General features: G+C 45.1%; 1 protein-coding gene across 1 annotated transcript in view; it reads right to left on the bottom strand.

Annotated features, from left to right (window-relative positions):
* The window catches only part of COL22A1 (collagen type XXII alpha 1 chain), a gene marked incomplete at both ends in the record, with an annotated part of 240,887 nt that overhangs the window by 19,787 nt on the left and 201,876 nt on the right, over positions 1–19,224 (bottom strand). The window contains 6 exons of the mRNA XM_080694710.1: positions 361–414; positions 4,937–4,990; positions 8,349–8,402; positions 9,152–9,196; positions 12,321–12,374; positions 15,927–15,980. Coding sequence (XP_080550836.1) covers positions 361–414; positions 4,937–4,990; positions 8,349–8,402; positions 9,152–9,196; positions 12,321–12,374; positions 15,927–15,980 — 315 coding nt within the window. The remainder of the gene's footprint in view (positions 1–360; positions 415–4,936; positions 4,991–8,348; positions 8,403–9,151; positions 9,197–12,320; positions 12,375–15,926; positions 15,981–19,224) is intronic.

Here is a 19,224-nt window from a genome sequence, read left to right as displayed (position 1 = left end):
AAATTGCATGCATTTTATTTATTTACTTTTTTGTGGTACTGGGGTTCCTGGAAACCCTTCTACCTATGGGATACACTCCCAGGCCTATTTTTACATTTTTATTTGGAAACAGGGTCTCCTAAGCCAAGCGAGGCTGGCTATGAACCTGTGCGATCCTCCTGTCTCCACCTCAATTGCATTTTAAACTTTTAAAGAGGTTTCCTGTCCCCTCTAGCTTCTAGTCTACTTCTACCATTCAGCCTCACATCTCCCCACTGATGTGTCCAGGGACAGGGACTAGACAACATGTAATAGGATCCACCTGCCCTCTCAGAGCTTCCTGGTGCCCTCTTCATCACATAGGAGTGGAAGAGTACTCACTGGGGTTCCTGGTTGCCCGGGGTCTCCTGGAGAGCCTGGGGATCCATTGTTACCCTGATGGAAGAAATAGATATAACTGTTCTGACAGGACTCGTTACCAGAGCACACCGCAACAGGATTACAAAGCAAGGAAATGATGGACACGGGGGAACAGATTTCACACAGAATCTGTCACTGGGGTCAGTATGGCTCTCCACAAACCACTTCATTCTTCAGAGAATGCCTCTCAACCTGTAAAGGAGCTTATTATATGTAATGCATCATATTGTGGGATTAAACAAGTTTGTGGGCATGGCAAAGCCCATCCCAGTGACTGGTGTCCACCACACAGGCACGGTAAATAATCATGACCTCATTCATTCATCCAGCCATACATACATCCTTTAACTCAGATGCTGTGTGAAGACCAAACTCTGAACACAACTCAGCTCACACATGGTAGCTCACATCACCAGTGCTGGTCTCAGCAGAACAGCACAGTCCTCATCTCTTTTCCTCCCCAACCAGGGGCATCATTTCTGCCCCATGCAAGAGATTGTAACATTGAGGTAGTTATGGTTTGACTGTGGAATGTCTCCCAGGAAAGCTCATGTGTTGGCAATACAAAAACTTTCAGAGGTGAAATAATTGAAAAAGGGCTCCAACCCGATTAGTGGATAAGTCCATAATGGATTAATCACCTGAGTGGACTTACTAGGTGGTGACTTTGGGCAGGAAGGTGTGGCTGCAGGAGGTACGTTACTATGGCCATGGCTACAGGGGCTAGATCTGTCCCTGGTCCCTTTCTCTTTTGCTCTCTCTGCTCTCTGCCCTGGAAGCTTTCCTCTGCCACACCTTATCACCATGATGCTTCTGTCTTGGAGCCCACTAACCCTGGGCTGAACCTCTGATACCATGAGCCAAATAAACCTTTCCTCTTCTAACTTGCTCTTGCCAGGTATCCTGGCTATCATGGGGCAAAGCTGCCTGCAAGCAGCAGAGAGGAAGCATGGCTTTACAGTCTGTGCAGCCATGGAAGGCAGGTCCTTTCACTCCAGGTTCTATGTTGCACTCAGGATTTTAATATCCTTTGACTCCATAGGAGTTTTGTGTACATCGGTAGTTTTGACAAATATAGTAAGATCCCTGATAGAGTAAAAAAAAATCCAAAGGCTCAATAATAGTCCCAGCTTCTCCAAGCTCAAATTCCTACTATGTGAAAGCTAAGGATAAATGGGTCATAGGAGGAACTCTAGATGAAAAAGAAAATCCTATAGGAGAGCAAACAATATAACCTAAAGGAGGGGATGGGAGGGGGGAAGAATGAAATTCTCTAAAATACACAATGTACTTAAACATATCAAAGTCAATTACTAAGCCAAGCAAGGGAAGGAGGGATGGGGAGGGAATGGGGTGGGAATTGGGTAGGGGTTAAATAGGTTATGTGTACATGTATGTCCACACAAGTTTTTTACCCCAATATGATGTATGAATATAATGTAGCAATACATTTTTTAAAAAGAACTTAAAATTTAAAAATATTCCTGCTTAGCCTAACATTCACAGCTTAACTTCCCAGGCTGAGCCCCCCCATTCCTCTGCCAGCCACACATCCCTCCTCCCAGGGCTTACTGATGAGTTGACTTACCTGGCTCGCCCCTGCCATAGTTACCCACAGAAGGGCTGTACCTTGACACACTTATATCTGCAGTATTAAGCACAGTTCCAGACACAGAGGCTCTCTGCTATATGAATAGACCAGGAACATCACAGAGAAACATCATCCATCCATCCTTTAGCCACAAGATGCAATGACCCTATAATCATGTGTTCATGAATGGGCTGGATGTGTGAGAAGTGTTAAAGCTAAAAGCAACTGACCTGCCTGCACCTAAGGACTTCATACTCAACAACACACTCACTACTCATATCAGACACAGACAGCATTTCAGTTTACAAATGGGAAACTGAGGCACAGAAATGTAAAGTGCCCTTCCTGAGAGGGTCCTGAAGAAGCTAAGATCTGAGTTTAAGGCAGATGGACAGGAAGTCATAGATCATATTTCTGGAAAGAAATATAGAATGTCACAGACACTGTATAACCCAGAAAGATTCTCTGCCATCCTTCTGAGTCCCCTGTTCCCCAGGAGAGGTGCTGAGCTGGGGCAGCACTGCTCTATCCTGCACTGCTCAGACCCTGATTAAGGATAAACCTGTGGTTTGTGATTAAAACCAGAGCCTCCAACTTGCTTCTAAAAATCTCACACATGATTAAAAACCATTCAGGGGAGCAGGAATCACGTATCACATATGAGGATACTGAGGCTCAGAGAAAGGACAGGCCCTGCTTGGGATCCTGAGCTAGCAGGGCGATGCTGGAGAAGGGAGCAGTATGTAAACAGGGACAGGTCCCGTTCCAGCTCATGCTTGCCTCTACTAGTCCCCACACTCCCTCCACCCACTGATCCATCTGTGTCCCTCTAAAAATATGTGCTTAGGCTCATGCCTGTAGAAATTACATCTCTCTTCCTTCTCCCTCTGGTCCCCACGGAGAGGGAGAATAAGGACCATAAGACCTTAGCACAGGGTGTCAGAAGAGGCTCTGGGGGCCTGCTGGGGCTGGGGATTGACCACTTCCTAAGACACTAACCCCTTCTCACATCCTTCCTTCCTTTAGGAGCCCCTTGGATCCCTGTGCGGGTTCCAGAAACCACAGATACCCTCTCCAAATATTCTGAGCTTCAAACTCTTGTCTAATGCAATGCCCCCTTCTTCCAAGATGACCTTTGTGATGAAGAAATCTGGGTAACACAGGTCCTGGAAGGATGCTAAATCTGCACACTCTAAAACCAGACTACTGGAGTCAAAATTCTGGCTCTGCTACTTATTGGCTGTGTGGCTGTGGGCACCTTGGGCCTCTCTGTGCCTCTTTCGCTCATTTGTAAATGTGAACAGTTGCATGCCTGCCTCATGGGGTTTGGGAAAAATTCAATGACTGACTTTAAGCTTCCTGTAATCCCAGCCTTCAATTCTCCTGTACTTTCTTATAAATACCCTAGTGTGACTATAGGTTTTTAGGCTGGGCACTCCCCACAACTGTAAACAAACACAGGGCATCCACAAAGACAGCCATGAGCTGTGTAATGATATTCTGAGCAGTGACAGTCCTGTAACTCAAGTGGAACTGGAGAACTACTATTACCTGGTAATGTCACAGCCACCCTGATGTCACAGTGCTGCCCATGACTCACAGGATTGTGGTGCTGCTGGTGTAAACAGCCCTACTACTGCACCAGCTGGAGGGTGCACAGCACGTAGACTCATGCGCAGCGTGGAGTACTTGCTAATAAGTGACTACTGATTGCTTTAACTACCTACTAAATAACATGCACTTTTATTTATTTTAGCATATATTCTTTGTAGTTATTTAAAAAGCTTACTGCAGTGTGCTGTGTTATGCACCTCATGCATCCAATGTTTCTTGTGTTTCTTTTTAATTTTTTATTGGTGTATTGTAGTCATATATATCTTCATTGGGCGCAAGATGGTAGAGGCACACATGCACACATCACTCATTTAGCCCTTCCTCAATTCCCACCCCATTCCCTCCACCTCCCTCCGCATGTTTGGCTTACTGATTTACTTTGATATGTTTATGAATGTGCATCGTGTATATTTATTAAGAAATTTCCCTCTTCTCTCCTCCCCCTCAGTTAGGTCACCTTATTTGCTCAGCTATGACTTCTTCTTCTTCATCTAGAGTTCCTCCTATGACCCTTTGAGTGAATGTTCTTCTCTTCACACAGTGCTAGGCACCTATATATCTGCCTCCTACCTTCCTTTCCCTTGCTCTCTTAATCTACACTTAGACAAGTATTTGTGCAGCTGCACCAACAGGCAGGGAAGCTATCCAAAATAATTACCCACATAGGGAGTGTTATGGGTTGAACCGTGAGACCTCGAAATCCACAGGCCCAGGCCCTGAGAATATTACCTTGCTCACAGAGGAAACTAGTTACAGGAGTTTAGCATGGGCTACTAACCCAGTATTACTGATGGTCTTAAGAAAAGGGCACATTTGGAGACAGACACAGGCAGAATGCCATGCAAATATGGACAGAGATTGGGTGGTATATCTTCAAGCTAAGGAAATCTGAGCTGGCTAGAAAACCTGTGAGAGCTGCTGGACACATGTAGAAGGGAAGGGTCCCCTCAGAAAAGGCCAATTCTGCAGTGCCTCAATTTCAAACATCTGGCCCTCAGGACTACAAGGAAATGTATTTCTGTTGTTTAAGCCACCCAGTTTGTGTATTTTGTTACAATAGCACCGGGACTCTTGTGAAAAATGTGAACACAGCCCTAGAATAGCCTGAAGGGGTCTGGCAAGTTGATCCAGGTAGCACCTTCTTGATTTCTGGACTGTGGATGAATGGTCAAGTCTCTTGTGTTGGAGGCACCAGAGGGTGTTTACTACAAGCCATGACATGTAGCCATTATTAACAACACACATGGCTGCACCAGGGTGAACCAACACACTTTTAGCATGATGACAGCCCCGCAGAAACATGCAGCAAATTGGTGTCAAAGCAAAACTCACTGGTGGGCCCCTTAGTCCTCGGGGACCCTGTGGCCCTGCAGGTCCAATGTCACCCTGGAACAAACAGAGAGAGAGGTTACATCATCGAAAGCCACTGTGTAGGATGAGGGAGGCTCTGCTTCAAATATGGAGCAACCCTCACCAAGAGACCCAAGATAACCAGCAGTATCTCAGCATCCCTCATGGCCCATCAGTTATTGCCAATGCAGACAAGCTCACTTCACCTGGATGGGGGAAATACTGGAAAGCTCTAATATATGCGTTCATGTATTTATTTACTTGAATCAGACTATTCCATATGGTGCCCAAGGCATTTCAGGTGGCTCCATTTCAAACCAAGAGAAGAAACAAGACAAGCCCTCTTGAGCTCCTCTCCTCATCTGATGGATAGCACTGTGGAACCAATTCTGCCTTAGCCACCATGATGAAGATGATGCTAGCCATGTGTACAGTGATTTACAGTTTGCAAAGGGTGGCAATTCACTACCACCACCACCTCCCATGGTCTTCCAAGCAGTCTTGTGGCATGCTATAATCCTACCCACATTACAGATTAAAACACAGAAGCTGGGCCATGGCCCTACACAAAGTTCGCTGGATTATAGAAAATGCTTATGTATGTTGGTGGGGACTGGGGACTGAACCCAGAGACGTTCTACTGCCGAACTACATCACCAGTTCTTTATTTTAAATTTTGAAACAAGTTCTCACTAGGTTGCTGAGGTTCTTACTAAATTGCTGCAGCTGTCCTCAAACGGGTGATGCTTCTTTCTCAGCCTCCCAAGTACTGGTATTATAGATGTGGACCACCACCCCAAGCTTAGAAAATATATATAGTTTTTCATTTGAAAGAGCCAGAGAGCTGAAATAGAGGCAAAAAGCATTGCTCAACATCTGGCTCCTGTCAACGCTCCACCCTGCTGGGCTGAGAGCTGAGCTCAACCCCTTTCTTGCCTGAGAGACCCTTGTATTGTTTTTTTCTATAGGTTGAAGTGAGCAGGGTGGGTTAGACAAGAATTTTCAAACTACCCTTCAGCTTCTGAGAGGTCCTGTTTGGGACAGAGTTGGGGGTATGCTCTAAATTTAGCTGTACACATGGGGCTTCACACGCTAGACTGGTTTTACAACTGCTAAGAGAAACACTAGATTCTTTTTTTTTTTGTCAATGAGCTGCCTTCTCTTTAAGAAATGGGGAAGTGAATTGAACGGACACTTCACAAAAGAAGAAATACAAATGGCCAGTAGATACATGAAAAAATCTTCAACATCATTGGCCATCAGGGAGATGCAAATAAACACTACACTGAGATTCCATCTAACCCCAATCAGAGTGGCAAGCATAAATAAGTCAAATAACAATAAATGCTGGGAGGATGTGGGAAAGAGGAACTATTTTACACTGTTAGTGGGAGGTCAAACTAGTTTAGCTGCTATGAAGATCACTGTGGAGATTCCTTAGAAAACTGGGAATAGATATACCATATGATCTGGTTATACCAGTCCTGGGTATCTTTCCAAAGGGTTCAGAGAACTAGCCGGGCGTGGTGCACACGTTTGTAATCCCAGAATTTGGGAGGCTGAGCCCAGAGGATCGCAGTTCGCAGACAGCCTCAGCTACTTAGTGAGGCCCTCTGCAACTCAGTGAGACCCTGTTTCAAAATAAAGCATAAAACATAGGGCAGGGGTATAGCTTGAAGGTCAAATGCCCCTGGGTTTCATCCCCAGACCCGCAAAAAACAAAAAAAGAAATCAGAGAACTACAGTAACATATGCATACTCATGTTCATAGCAGCACAATTTGCAATAGCCAAATATGGAACCAACGTACGTCTCTATCAACAAATGAATAGATTGCAAAATTATGAAAAATACACACAATGGAATTCTACTCAGCAATAAAGAAGAACAAAATCATGTCATTCACAAGAAGATGGAGAGACTTGGAGAACATTATGTTAAGTTAGATCAGCCAAGCACAGAAAGTGAAGAGACGTATGTTTTCTCTAATATATCCAAACTAGGGAATATAAGGGATACGAGAGGGACTCCATATAATGGGGAAATCTCAGCAAATCGAGAAAGGAGGGGAAAAGGAGGAAGAAGGCTGAGGTTAATCAATAAAAAGCTACATTTGAATATGTCTATACAAGTGAATATAACATTGATAACCTGGACACTCAGTATTGGGAGGGAGGGAACAGGGGAAACAGGAGGGGGAGGGCCCCAAGGACTGTGAATATATGCCATTGTCAACACAATCCACATTATGATGTGAGTCTATGGTGCACCAAAAAATAAAATAAAATAAAATAAAGTTCAGATGTCTGACATTAAAAAAAGAAAACATTGGAACTAGTTTGGATTTCTTTTGTGATATGTTTAAGCTCCTTCATCCCAGGATAGCAGATTAGACAAAAAGCCAATGTGCTTTAGAGAGTCAAAAGTCACAGGCTGGTCCTGAAGGAACAACGGGTATGCAGGAAACCACTGGGAACGTCAGGACCTGGTGCCATGATTCTCACCAGGCGCCTATTCCCATGAGGCCACTCTGCATCCCCTGTGTCGGATGACACTGTGGGATGCCAGCTATGGTGGGTGGCTGGTTTCCTGAGAAATACTGACTGACAAATGGTTCCTCATGTCTTTGACTCTCTGTATGACCACAAATAACTCCTTAATTTTTTTTTTTTTTTGTGGTACTGGGGTTCCTGGAAGCCCTTCTACCTCCGGGATACACTCCCACGGGCTACACTCCCAGACCTATTTTTTAACTTTTTTATGTGGAAACAGGGTCTCTTAAGTCAGTGAGGCTGGCTCCGAACCAGCGCGATCCTCCTGTCTCCGCCTCCCAAGCGCGGGGATTACAAGCGTGTACCACCACGCCCAGTGTTCCTTAAACGTTTTTATCTCAACTTCTTCAGCTATGCAACCCAGATGCAACTCTACTTCTCTGCCCTGATTCCAAGACCAAATCAAGTTGAGAGCCATCAGAGCCATAGAGAATGAGGCAATAGAGGGCAGGAGAAGTGGTGAAAGGCTTGTGATTATCTTCAGCACCAGAAAGCATAGGAAATAGAGAAATAATTCATAAAAATACTATGGCATGCCTCTCAAGTCCATGGAAGGCTGTCCATCTAATAGGCATATTTTTGGTACCAAAAAACAAAGTATGATTGATCCATGAAAGCCCCCTATCCACAGATAGGCAGAGACACCACCCATAAAGCTGAAACCTTTAAGGAGTTAAAAAAAAAAAAAAAACAGGCTTCAGTTGCTTGTGTCAACCAGCTGTGTAACATCACTTCCATGCGCTACCACCAACCACTGTGCCAGGGCTTTGTGTTGTTTCTTCCTTGATCCTTCAGCACCATGGACCCAGCCAGAACCCACAGCACCCTATGAACACACTTACATCTTTTCCAGGTGACCCTTCCCGTCCAGGAGGCCCCATGGCACCAGGCTCTCCCTAAAAAAAAACAAACAAAAAAACACGTTAGAGACTGAGCTGCTGCAGCTATAGGCAGACAGCTTCAGAGGTAGAGATACAAGGACCCTGAAGTGGGCACCTCTGTGCAGAGCCCTGGTCCTGACCTGGCATCTGTGTGTACACAAGGCTAGCAGAAATTCCTGGGGCTGTGCATGCTCTGGAGCTCCAGATAGGAAGGAAGGCCACTAGTGTCACACAAACTACTTGGATTCCTCCTATTTATCTGCAGTGGACCTTTCTGCCTTCAGGGACTTTCTCCAGGTTATTTACAATATGCAGGTAATTTAACCACTGACCCCAGAGGCCATTTTCATTCTGAGCATTCAGAAAATATAAGGACTTAAAGTAAGAGAAAGCAGGCTCTGGAGGCATCCTATCTGGGATAAAGTCTATGTGTTCTCCCACCACCTCTTGGCCTCAGCTTTCTTCTCTGTAAGACAAGTCCAATATTAGGACCTGCTTTGGAGGGTCCAGTAGTGAAGTGATCATCTCAGATGATGAAAACCAACCAGAGTCCAGGCTGCTATTGCCAAACTTGCTGTGGAACACTGCTCAGCCCTCTAAAAATCATCTAGAGGAATCAGACAAAAAGGGGGGCAACACTGCTCACAGTGTTCTGTCTTGGGTAATCTGGTACTGCCATGCCTGTGGGTCCCAGGATTCCTCTTCCTAGCAAGTGTCATCTCTGAGTTCTGTTGAATAACCTCCAAGGTCAAACATCTACTTACCCGAGGACCAGGTGCTCCAGAATCGCCTATGTGTCCCTTGAAGCCCTGGAAGAAATAAGGTGGAATTATCCCACCATAGAGCAGGCTTATGGGTCAGACAAGGGCAGGTCCTTGGGTGCTGTTCCAGTTGCCTCATGACCTCTGTTTTTTGCTCACCCTCATTCCCCTCACTTGCTACCAAATGCCATGTCATGAGCCTTGCTTTGTGCCAGGAACAGGTGGAGAGAACAGGAGGGAAGAAGGGTAGAAAGAAAAAAAAACATCCATGAAAGAAAGAGAAGGGACAGCTTTCTCAGTGGGACCCTATTTGCATCACTCTATGACCATCACCTGCATTCGTATTTCAAGGTTAGCAGGTCCTGTGAGATTGGTTTCCTTCCCCCTTTTATAACTTGAGGCTCAGGGCTTGCCTATCACACAGTTAGTGTAGTGGCACTGCACTTCCCACACAACCCATTTATTGCTGAACACACCTCTGCTCTACTGTAAGCAACTCAAAGAGGTAGGCTCTGGCCAAATAGGGCCCTGGAAACCAATACCAATTGTTTCCTGGCTGCTTCCACCTACTTCTTTCCAGACTTAACCCCTGGTTGGTTCCATCTCCTCATCTCAAAACCAAATGAAGACCCTCCTTAGGAGTTGAGAACCCTAGGGTAAGGCCATTAGACGAAAGCCCCATAGGCTTCCTTAAATAGATGTGTTCCCAGCCTGTCAAGGTGCAGCTTATGCAGCTTCTCCCACCATGACCAATAATGCATGACCTTGGTTGGCCCTAGGATGATGTTCTGGCTCTATAAGATGTCTCCATGGTACAGGGAGAGAATGTGGAAGCTCTGGGAGTTTGGTAGGTACAGTGGACAAGGAGGTTGAGAGCCAAGTCAGGCCCTGAACTGACATGTACTGTTTATTCTTCTTTGCTTTCTGAGCTGCAGTCTTATAACTGGGTGTATGCTTGTACTGCCTGTTAGGTTGCCATGAGGATTCAGTGAGATTCTGAACACCAAGGAAACATAGGTCTATGGCCTGTTGAGTGGTCAGGACTGGGTAGTGACTGATGAAGAAGGGAGGGAAAGAGGGAAAGATACAGGAAGAAGAGAAGGAAATTGTCTATACTTTGAATTGGATTCAACTATATATAAAACCTGAGAAAAGACACTATTCATTAGAATCCTGCCATCACTTGGAGAAAATGAGGACAATAAAATGCTCACCTGGCAGCTTTGCAGTATCTATGCTACCAATGGGGAAGAGGCTCAAGTCTAATGGAGCTGGGCTAATGGTGGAGTCTGGTCTCTGAACCTTGACTTCACTTCCTAACTGGATTCCTGGGTGCTTCACTTCTCTTCAGTGGAACTCAGTTACCTCTGATACAAAATGAGGACAAAATGTGCCTCTAAAGAGTAACCAAGAGGACTGAGTAAAAGATGACCAGGGCTTTCCACCTACTCTAGCAGGTCAGGAGCCTGCCTGTGGCAGCCCATCTACTTCAAGGACACTGAAACTAAGCCAGGTCAGCAGGATTCTCAAGTTCTCTTCCCCTCGCATGGTTAGACAGAGAATGTCCCCTGAAAGCTCATGTGCTAATGTTCAGAGTTGGTGTAATTGAGTCATGAGGGCTGTAATCTCATCAGTGAACAAATCCATTTTAATGGATTTACTGAGTGGTAACCTAGGCAGGTGGGGTGGGGAAGGTGGATTTTTGGAGCTGTGGACTTAGGGACTCTGCTCAAACTTTGAATCCCCTTGCTTGTTTAAGCTGCCTTGCCTCCAGCATCCATTATGTGGAAGCAGAACCTACTCTCTCCCTCCTTCTGCTTCTAGCCACCATGTCCTGAGCTCTGTAGAAATGATCTCACAAGTTCTGAACTCCAGAATCTTTAAAGACTGTGACAAAATAAATCGACCCTCCTCTAAGTTGTGTGGTCAGGTTTTCTGGATTGTAGCAGTGAGAGTACTATCAGAATCCCTATAAATTCAAGCCAGCCAGGTCTTCCTGAACCTGCTTAAACCTCCACCCTGCACTCCTCTCACAATTCCCAGTGCTTAGATGGTGGGTTTTTCCTTCAAGACAGGTCCCAGAAAATGGGTCTCTTTGACTGAAAGGAGGGACCTCTCTCCCAGCCAGAAACCAACTACCTTTATAAAAGTGACCATTACAGACTAGAATACCTTAACTAATAAGGTATTATATTTTGCTACATAGTAAGTAGTAATTTATTAGATTTTTTAAAATGCCTTTAGAAAGGATGTAAAAGGATCATTAATTTAAAGTACATTTGGGGAAAAACTGATCACTAATTCTGTGTTTTAATCCCCAGAGAAAGTAGTATCTCTCATTCTCAGGTTTCTTCTGCTGCAGTCAGGTGAAAAGCAAGGAGATTTTTGAAAAAGAAAAATTGATTTCTGTGTTTTATTTCCTCCTTATTGAATACCAGCCGGATGATTTATTGATTTTTTAAAGAAAAACAACATTACGGAAACATATGAAACATTTGAATATGCAACTTCTTACCAGATAATTCGATTTCAGGATTTCCATCAGATATCATAGTGTTTATGAAAACAATTAATAAACTGTATAAGTAATTCTGAAATTATAAACAGCTAAAGCATTTAGAATTATTTTATATAAAAACTGCATAAGTTTATGTGTACAATAGCTAGACTATACATATAAAGTCATAGATGTAGGAGATGCTTTATAAAAAAGACTAGAAAACTATACTAAAATGTTAACAGAGCTTCACCTCTGTTTTGTAGAATTGAAAATGATTTCATTTCCTTCACTCTACCATTCATTTGTTCTTATTTGTTCTTATTCATTTCCATCATTATGACTGTCTAATTAGAATGGGTTACTTTAGTAATTGGAGGAAAAAACCTGTAGGCATAGAAAGTATTCAAAACCATAATTAAGACTGATGATTAGATTCTATCATCCCAATCAAATTATAAGAAGGGAGAAAAGATCAAGAAAACTTGGACCAGTGACCTGTTGGTGATTATCGAGATTGAAAGAACACAATCAGTTACACAGAGGCACGTCCACCTTGGAGGAGCACAACTTCTAGAACTCAGTGGCCTCATCCACCCCTGTCCAGGCAGCATGATCTATGGAGATGGCAGCTCCACGCAACGCATTCTACTACACAAAAGAATCCACACTTACAGGTGGGCCTCGGGCACCCTCTGGTCCTGGCAGACCTGGCTCTCCTGCTTTGCCCTGAAAGAAGGAAGAGGAGATGAGTTTGAGCATGTTCAGGACTTGCCTGCTCTTGGCGGCTACATTGGCTGCTACATTGGCTATCATTGCTTTTTCACAAGCACTCTGTGGATTGTGCCAGCCTTCTCCCCTGGAATTCTGGTCCTCTTCCATCCCTTCCAATCTCCATCATGGATATAGGCCTGTCAAGTTTCTGGTTTTCTCAGGGTGGGGCTGGTTATACAGATTTAACCTCGAGATTATTTATCCCTGTTCCCTTTCCACTGTCCAAAGTGCTTTGATCTAATGAGAAGTTATATGAACAGATTAGCTACAAGTGATTTTATTCATGGAAGCATTTCATATAGCCCTGACTACTGCACTTTTCTGATGGCACCACTGAGGATCAAAGCAATTCTATTTGCGCTGAGCTTCTAAAGGGCAAAGCCAGTTAGAATTCTAGCTTCGTGCCACACCCAAGAGGATGCTCTTCTTCTGCCAGCAGTGCACCCACTTGCAGGGAGACCTGGATTATCTCCACAGCATCTCCTACCCCATCTCCCATCTCCTCAGATACAGAGAAACTATGAGTAGACTCTTGCTATTTAAAAAAAATTTACTTCCCACAGCTTGGCATTGCCTTGGACAGAAACAAGCCATAAATAAAAGCATGTGAGCCCTGGCATGGGGCATTGGGGCATCTCAGGTGCAGACAGAGTGATCAGAGGTAAAGAAGGGGGGCTGAAAGGGAGTGGAAGGCGGGTATAACTAATGGTGGATGGGGTAGCGCTCCAGACTCTCTTCACTGTCATCAGAGAACATGGAAAGTCCCAGATACTCTGTGCATCTCATTTTCACAGATTGTAAAACTGGACATGGGTCCACTGGGAGGGATGGGAGAAGGAGAGGAACATCTTTGGGTTTAGAGAAAACCACAGGATCTGACTTTTATGTGTTCATTCCTTCTGTGCCCACTCCTTCATGTTTAGCCATGCAATGCTGGGGTCATTTCCCTTTCTGTATCTGTTTTTGCAGCAAATTCACAACAATACTCCACAGTAGGTCTTTGTGATCTAGGGCATATAAGTCTAGCCTGGCCCAAATTGCCAGCAGAAAAATGACGGTAGGTCACCATTGAAAGCTGCCCATGTGCAAGGCACAACTGGAGTGCTTGACACCATATCAATAAGTTCTTACTGCAACATAGTGAGGGATACACTTTTGTTATCCCTCAGGCAAAAGACTACAGTACAAAGAAGTTAAGCTATTTTCTTAAGAATACAACTGAGGTTCTAATTGAAGTATTCAGGCATCAGAGACTTCTCACTTCATCCTATGTTCTAATTAATGCCCAAATATCTCTTGAATAAAAATATTAAGAAATAGGTACATCCATCCACCCATACCTCCATCCATCCATCTATCTACCTTCTCCCTCTCTCTCTCTCTCTCTCTCTCTCTCTCTCTCTCTCTCTCTCTCTCTCTCTCTCTGTTTATCTATCTGTATCATGTATCACTCACGTAGGAACTTATCAAAATGAAGAGACCACATACTACCTGTCACAAATGATGCCATCTCTCAGCCACATTCTCTAGGCTCAATCAAGAGAACACCTGCCTCTTGTCACAGCTTCTAACACAGGCTAGTGGGTATCTTTACCACATGCTGTTCTCTGGCTCTAGGGGGCACTTGACTTTGCTGTGCAGAAGAGCCAAGTGCATGGGAATCAATGCCTCCAGGAGTGATCCTCCATCATGAAGGGCTGGCATTTAAAGGATAAATGTCCCATCCACCTTGCCCTGTCTCCAGGATGTGAAGGGAAGGACACACTAGGTGTGTCCCTCAGTTTCTCAGGGAACCCTGCCCCTTAGCTGACCCTGGAGGCAGCACACACTAGGCCTGCCTTTCCAACTTTCCCTGACCCTGGTCCTCTCCTTCTGTGCTTCCTAAGATCCCTCCAAAATATTCTAACTGCACTGAAATCTCTGTCTCAATATCTCAGGGAATTCCAGACTCTTCCTATCCTGTGCCAATATCCTCCCAAACAGCTCAGAGTCATAGCACATCAGGATGAATGCTCAGTGAAGTCCCAGAATGAACTAGCAAAAGAACTCCATAACGGGCATCTCAGGTGCCCCTGGGTTTACAGAGTCCTGTCTGGGAGAAAAAATGACCAGCCCCAAAGTCAGGTAGTGGCAATACAGAAGCCTGATTCCAGAGTGCCCAGTATGTGTTTTCTGTCCACTATGTGTTTCTGCCCTGCCCCTGGGTTCAATGAGTCTTGCCTGGTCCAGGAGAACCAGCCCTGTCTTCTGCATGCTTCTCCTTCTCCAGTACAGGCCCACACTTGTCTATGAGAAGGCCCAGAGCCTGACATGGGCCTGGACTGGAGCAGGCATTCCATGAACAGACTGAGTGATGATCAGTGTCCTTACTCCCATTCACTATAAGGTAAACTTCTCAGGATAGTGTGTCTTGGGTGGAGAGGTCTGCTCCCTGCTCTGAGCTTTGGGTCAGCCTCTGGGTGTGCTTTCTGGAAGCTCCACTGACCAGTTCTCTGATACTGGCCAAGCTGTTGGCCTCTCTGTGCCTCAGGATCCTCATCTGGGGCCAATAATGGTACCTATACCCCATAGGCCTTTCTGAGAACTACAATACAAAAGGAAGGGACATATGGAGTGCCCCTTGCCCCAGGGGAACACAAGACCCATGGAGGACCACTCTGGTGCCCCCAGGGCACCTCCACCAGGGACTGCCTTTCTCCCCAAAGGGCATCTCAGCTGGGTGGAGACTCCCCACGGCTCTGCAAGAGCTTTTCACTTTGCTTGCTGCAGAAAGCTCTTTCTTTTCCTCTCAGCAGTGAATTTTGGCTTCAGCATCTGGCAAACTAAAATGACAAAAGGTGCTTCCAGGAAGTTGCATAAGACTCGGAATGAGTCATAATAGTTTATGACCAAACAAATTAAGTGAAACATAAAGCTTGCTATAAAGACTTTTATGTCATTCCACTTTGTGTCTCTGGAGGCTCCAGAGTTCTGACCTCTTCTGGAATTAAAAGTAGGGCAGTCACAAAAAAGTAACTCACCACCATAATTAACAGGCTGGGCTGACGCACATCACGCATTTTTTACCTCACTTGATGTTCCAGCAACCCTGGTGAGTTAGGGTACCGCCCTAACTCAATGTGAAACGAGAATGAAGCTCAGACACTTGCAAAGCCCAGGAGGAGTGGAGCCAACTTCAAAGCTAGGCTGCTTTGATATCGTGACTGCTGCCATCTTGGTGTAAAATATTTTTATGTAACCATTTATTGAAACTTAATTTTATCAATTAAATTATTATCAATACTGTGTTGCCACCAGCTGCTGTCTGACTTTTGGGCTGGCCATTTCACTTTCCTCAGATTCAGTTCCCTCCATAACATAGGGACAGTTTAGGAGAAGCAAGGAAAGTGATACTTAGAAAATAAACATCACTGTGTATGGTTCAGAGAAGCCCTTGAACTCAGAGTAACTGTTACTGAGAAGCTATGAATTTTATCCCTAAAATGATGAGATTTGTGGGCCCCTTACCGGCTCTCCAGGGGGACCTGGCTTCCCATCTCTGCCTTGTTTCCCTTCTTCTCCCTGTAAAAAAATAAAAGAGAGAGAGAGGTTATCAGGTTAAAGAGAAAGGGAAAGGACAGATGCCCTCTCAGCAGATCTTTCTGCCTGTCTCTGGCAGCTGTGGTCACAGTAGCTAAGGGAGAGTTGCCAGTGGGTCTCATTTCCCAGTTTCTTTATCCAACACAAAGATTCTGTTTCCAGATCTCTGACTCACTTTATATGAAAAAAAATTGAGAAGGCAGTATGTTTTGCAAAGGGATTGCTACCTCTGCCATTGATCTAAATAAGGCCCCATTGACCCTGCTCATGAAGACAGATATGGGTCAGTAAGTCCTTATCTGTGGGACCCTGGAACTCGACACAGTGATGGGGCTGTGAGTGCTGATAAAGAGGATAAAAAGTCCATTAAATACCACTTGGAAAAGTACTGAGCTCTGCTCCTTGGCCACTCATGGGACTTGAAGAAGGATGTCTAGTATATTTGAGTTATAGAGGGACCATGGCTTTCCACATTTCTTTCCATGAAGCTGAGCTATGATGTCTTCTTTTTCTTTTAAATCCCAGCTCTAGTCAGGGCACTATAATCCTCATGTTCCTTCAAGAGACAGTATTTCTTCAGTGTCTCTGCAGATGGAAAGCTAGTCTGTATGTTGGTTATGATAACAGACTGAGAGGCCAATCCTGGGACACCTGGATCCAGGTCTGGAGAGAGAGCAGCAGGCAGAGGGGAAACAGAGGTCAATTAGCAGGGTTTGAATCATGCTGACAGCTTCTAGGGTTAGGATCTTGGGCAAGTCACTTAAACTCTCAGCTCCTAAAGAGAGAGGCTAAACTTCCTCCTAGAACTACTAAACTTCTGGAGTCAAGGCTTTGGATGGCAATGTTTAACAAAGCAGAAAGCACTGGACTGCCCCTGGCTCGGGGGCCACTGATGAAGGTGTGCTCGTTTCCCTGATGGGGCCTTAACCTCAGTGCCTGGCACAGGATAGGAAGTGGGGAGTCACTGTCGACAGTGAAGGGAATTGCCTGGCTGTCCAAGCTGCTGTCCCCGGGCTCAGTGTGCACCTGTAGATCTTTATCAAAGATGCTTCTGGCATCACTGGGTGAACACCAAATAAGCCAACTCACAAACTAACCCTCTTTGTAGTTAAAAGTGTAACCCCAGAGCCATTCCTATGTTCACAGAAGCTGTGTGAAAGGGAGCAAGAGAGCCACGCACAGAAAGAAAGCCACTGCAGCAGGATGAAGCCTGTGGCGGAGAGTCAGCCAGCCCAGCCTCAGACAGAGAAGAACTGGGGGAAGTCGGTGCAGCATCCGGTCCCCTAGAAGCAGCAACTTGAAAGAATGCTAAGGATGACTGAATGTAGTCTACAGAAAAAATGTAAGGAGTAAGTGTGTCTTTCTAAGAGAGAAAAGCTGCCCTTACTACGTGTGTATTACCAAGCATTCTTTAAATTCTCAGAGCCTCTGTTTGTTCAACTTTAATAAACAGGAATTCTTATTCCTACACTGTGCAGTGAGGGCTTCTTGTTATGACACACATACAGGGTGTGTTTGATGCTATACACAGCTCAGAGGTGGCCCCAGACAGACAGAGAAGCTCATTGCCTTCCTCCATGGAAACAAATGCCAGTATCCAAATGTTAGCGAGGTCCTGGGGTCTTGTACCCTATAAAATCTGGCACCAAAAGAAGGAATGAGTATCTCTGAAGTCAGTGTAAGCACGTATATCCGTGTCTGTTTGTAGGTTGTTCCTCCTGCCTGATATTTTCTTGCTGACCCCTGCTTTCTCTGCCTATATAACTTGACCTTGAATACTGGGTGTCGCCTCCCCTCGCAGCCAGGGTGGGGCATCCACCTGGCTCATGAGTGCCCAGCTGCACTGGCATGTGCTCTGCTCCATGCTGACAGTTTCCTCCGGTCTTGTTAGGCTTCACCATAAAAGCAGGGGCTACTGGGGCCTGGGCTGTACATGCTCGTGCTGGTCAGGATCTGCTCCATCTTCATCACTCACTCGTGTTGTCCCAGATGGAGGAAGCACCTACCTGACACAATGTGGGAGAGCCGGGAGAGGCGGAGACCAACAAGCGAGCATGGTTTCTACCCTAACTTCTTTGATGAGGATGGAAGGACTGACTTAAGAGTTTAGTTCAAGTTCTTACTTAACCCTGCTGGGGAGGTTCCAGAGGATGTCTCAAGAGAAGATGAGGCTTAGCAGAGACATCAGGAAAAGATGCTGAGCAGGGCCTTGGTGAGGATAGTCTAGATATGGGAAGTCTGGAGCACAGAGCGCACATCCATGAACTCAATGTACATGAAAGCCAGAACAGTTCTTACTGTCTAGGCAAAAGGCCGAGGAAGAGTTATCTAGGCAGGAATGATTTTCTGAGGGAAGGTGGAGAAGTTTAAAATGGATGGGGCAAGGGTGTAGGGTGAGGCTGGAGTTAGGAGGTCAGCATGAGAAAGAAATAGAAAAGAAATGGGTCAGTTCATAAGAGCCCAAGAAAACAGAAATGTCCAGCCTTGAATTAAAAGTGACAGTATTCAGTAGAAAGAAAAGCAGCACGATCAGATCTGCTTTGGAAGTAAAGGAGGGAAAGCAGGAGGAGGGAGGAAGAGGGAGGGGAGGACCAGAAATGTTTAAGGAAATAGAACAATCACACTAGGGTTGCTTCCTCTTTTCCAGTACCCTGAAACTTTAACGATATGGGGTTGATACAAAATCTAGTCTGGGACTTTTCTTAGCTTTACCATTGCTAGGATTCAGTCAGTAGTATGCCTCAGCTGCTATGACATGCTGGCCTCTAGGATGCAGTTTATACTGACAGAGGTTCACAGCTCAGCATGTCACTTAGATGCATGGGCCAGGATGGTCGCTTAACCTCCAGGCGGTCCAGGAGAAGCCTCAGATACTACTTATCAGATATTCTGGGAGGAAGAGACAGAAACTCGCCCATTCATATGTCTCTTGAATTAGTATTTGCTTTGTGCTCAAATATGTGTGGAGACCAAGACTGAATGAAGAAGATGTGGTTCTAGCTCTCCAGATTCTATTGCTCATAATATAATGCTATAATTACCAGTGAGTCTCCTCTGTTAGTCCTCCTGATCTAGCAAGCAGGGGGTGCCTAATTAGTTTGTTAAGTGACTAATTCCATCAGATCAGTGAATACCAGAGGAAGTAGTCACTGGTCAAACTATTACACCAATAGAAATGTTATCACCAGCTGGAACAGGCAGTCAGAGGGAAAGGGATGTGGGATAG

The sequence above is a fragment of the Muscardinus avellanarius genome (genome assembly GCF_963383645.1).
Source record: "Muscardinus avellanarius genome assembly, chromosome: 4".
NCBI classification, from domain to species: domain Eukaryota; kingdom Metazoa; phylum Chordata; class Mammalia; order Rodentia; family Gliridae; genus Muscardinus; species Muscardinus avellanarius.
The sequence above is the reverse complement of the archived record's forward strand: the minus strand, read 5'-3'. Positions and strand labels throughout refer to the sequence as shown.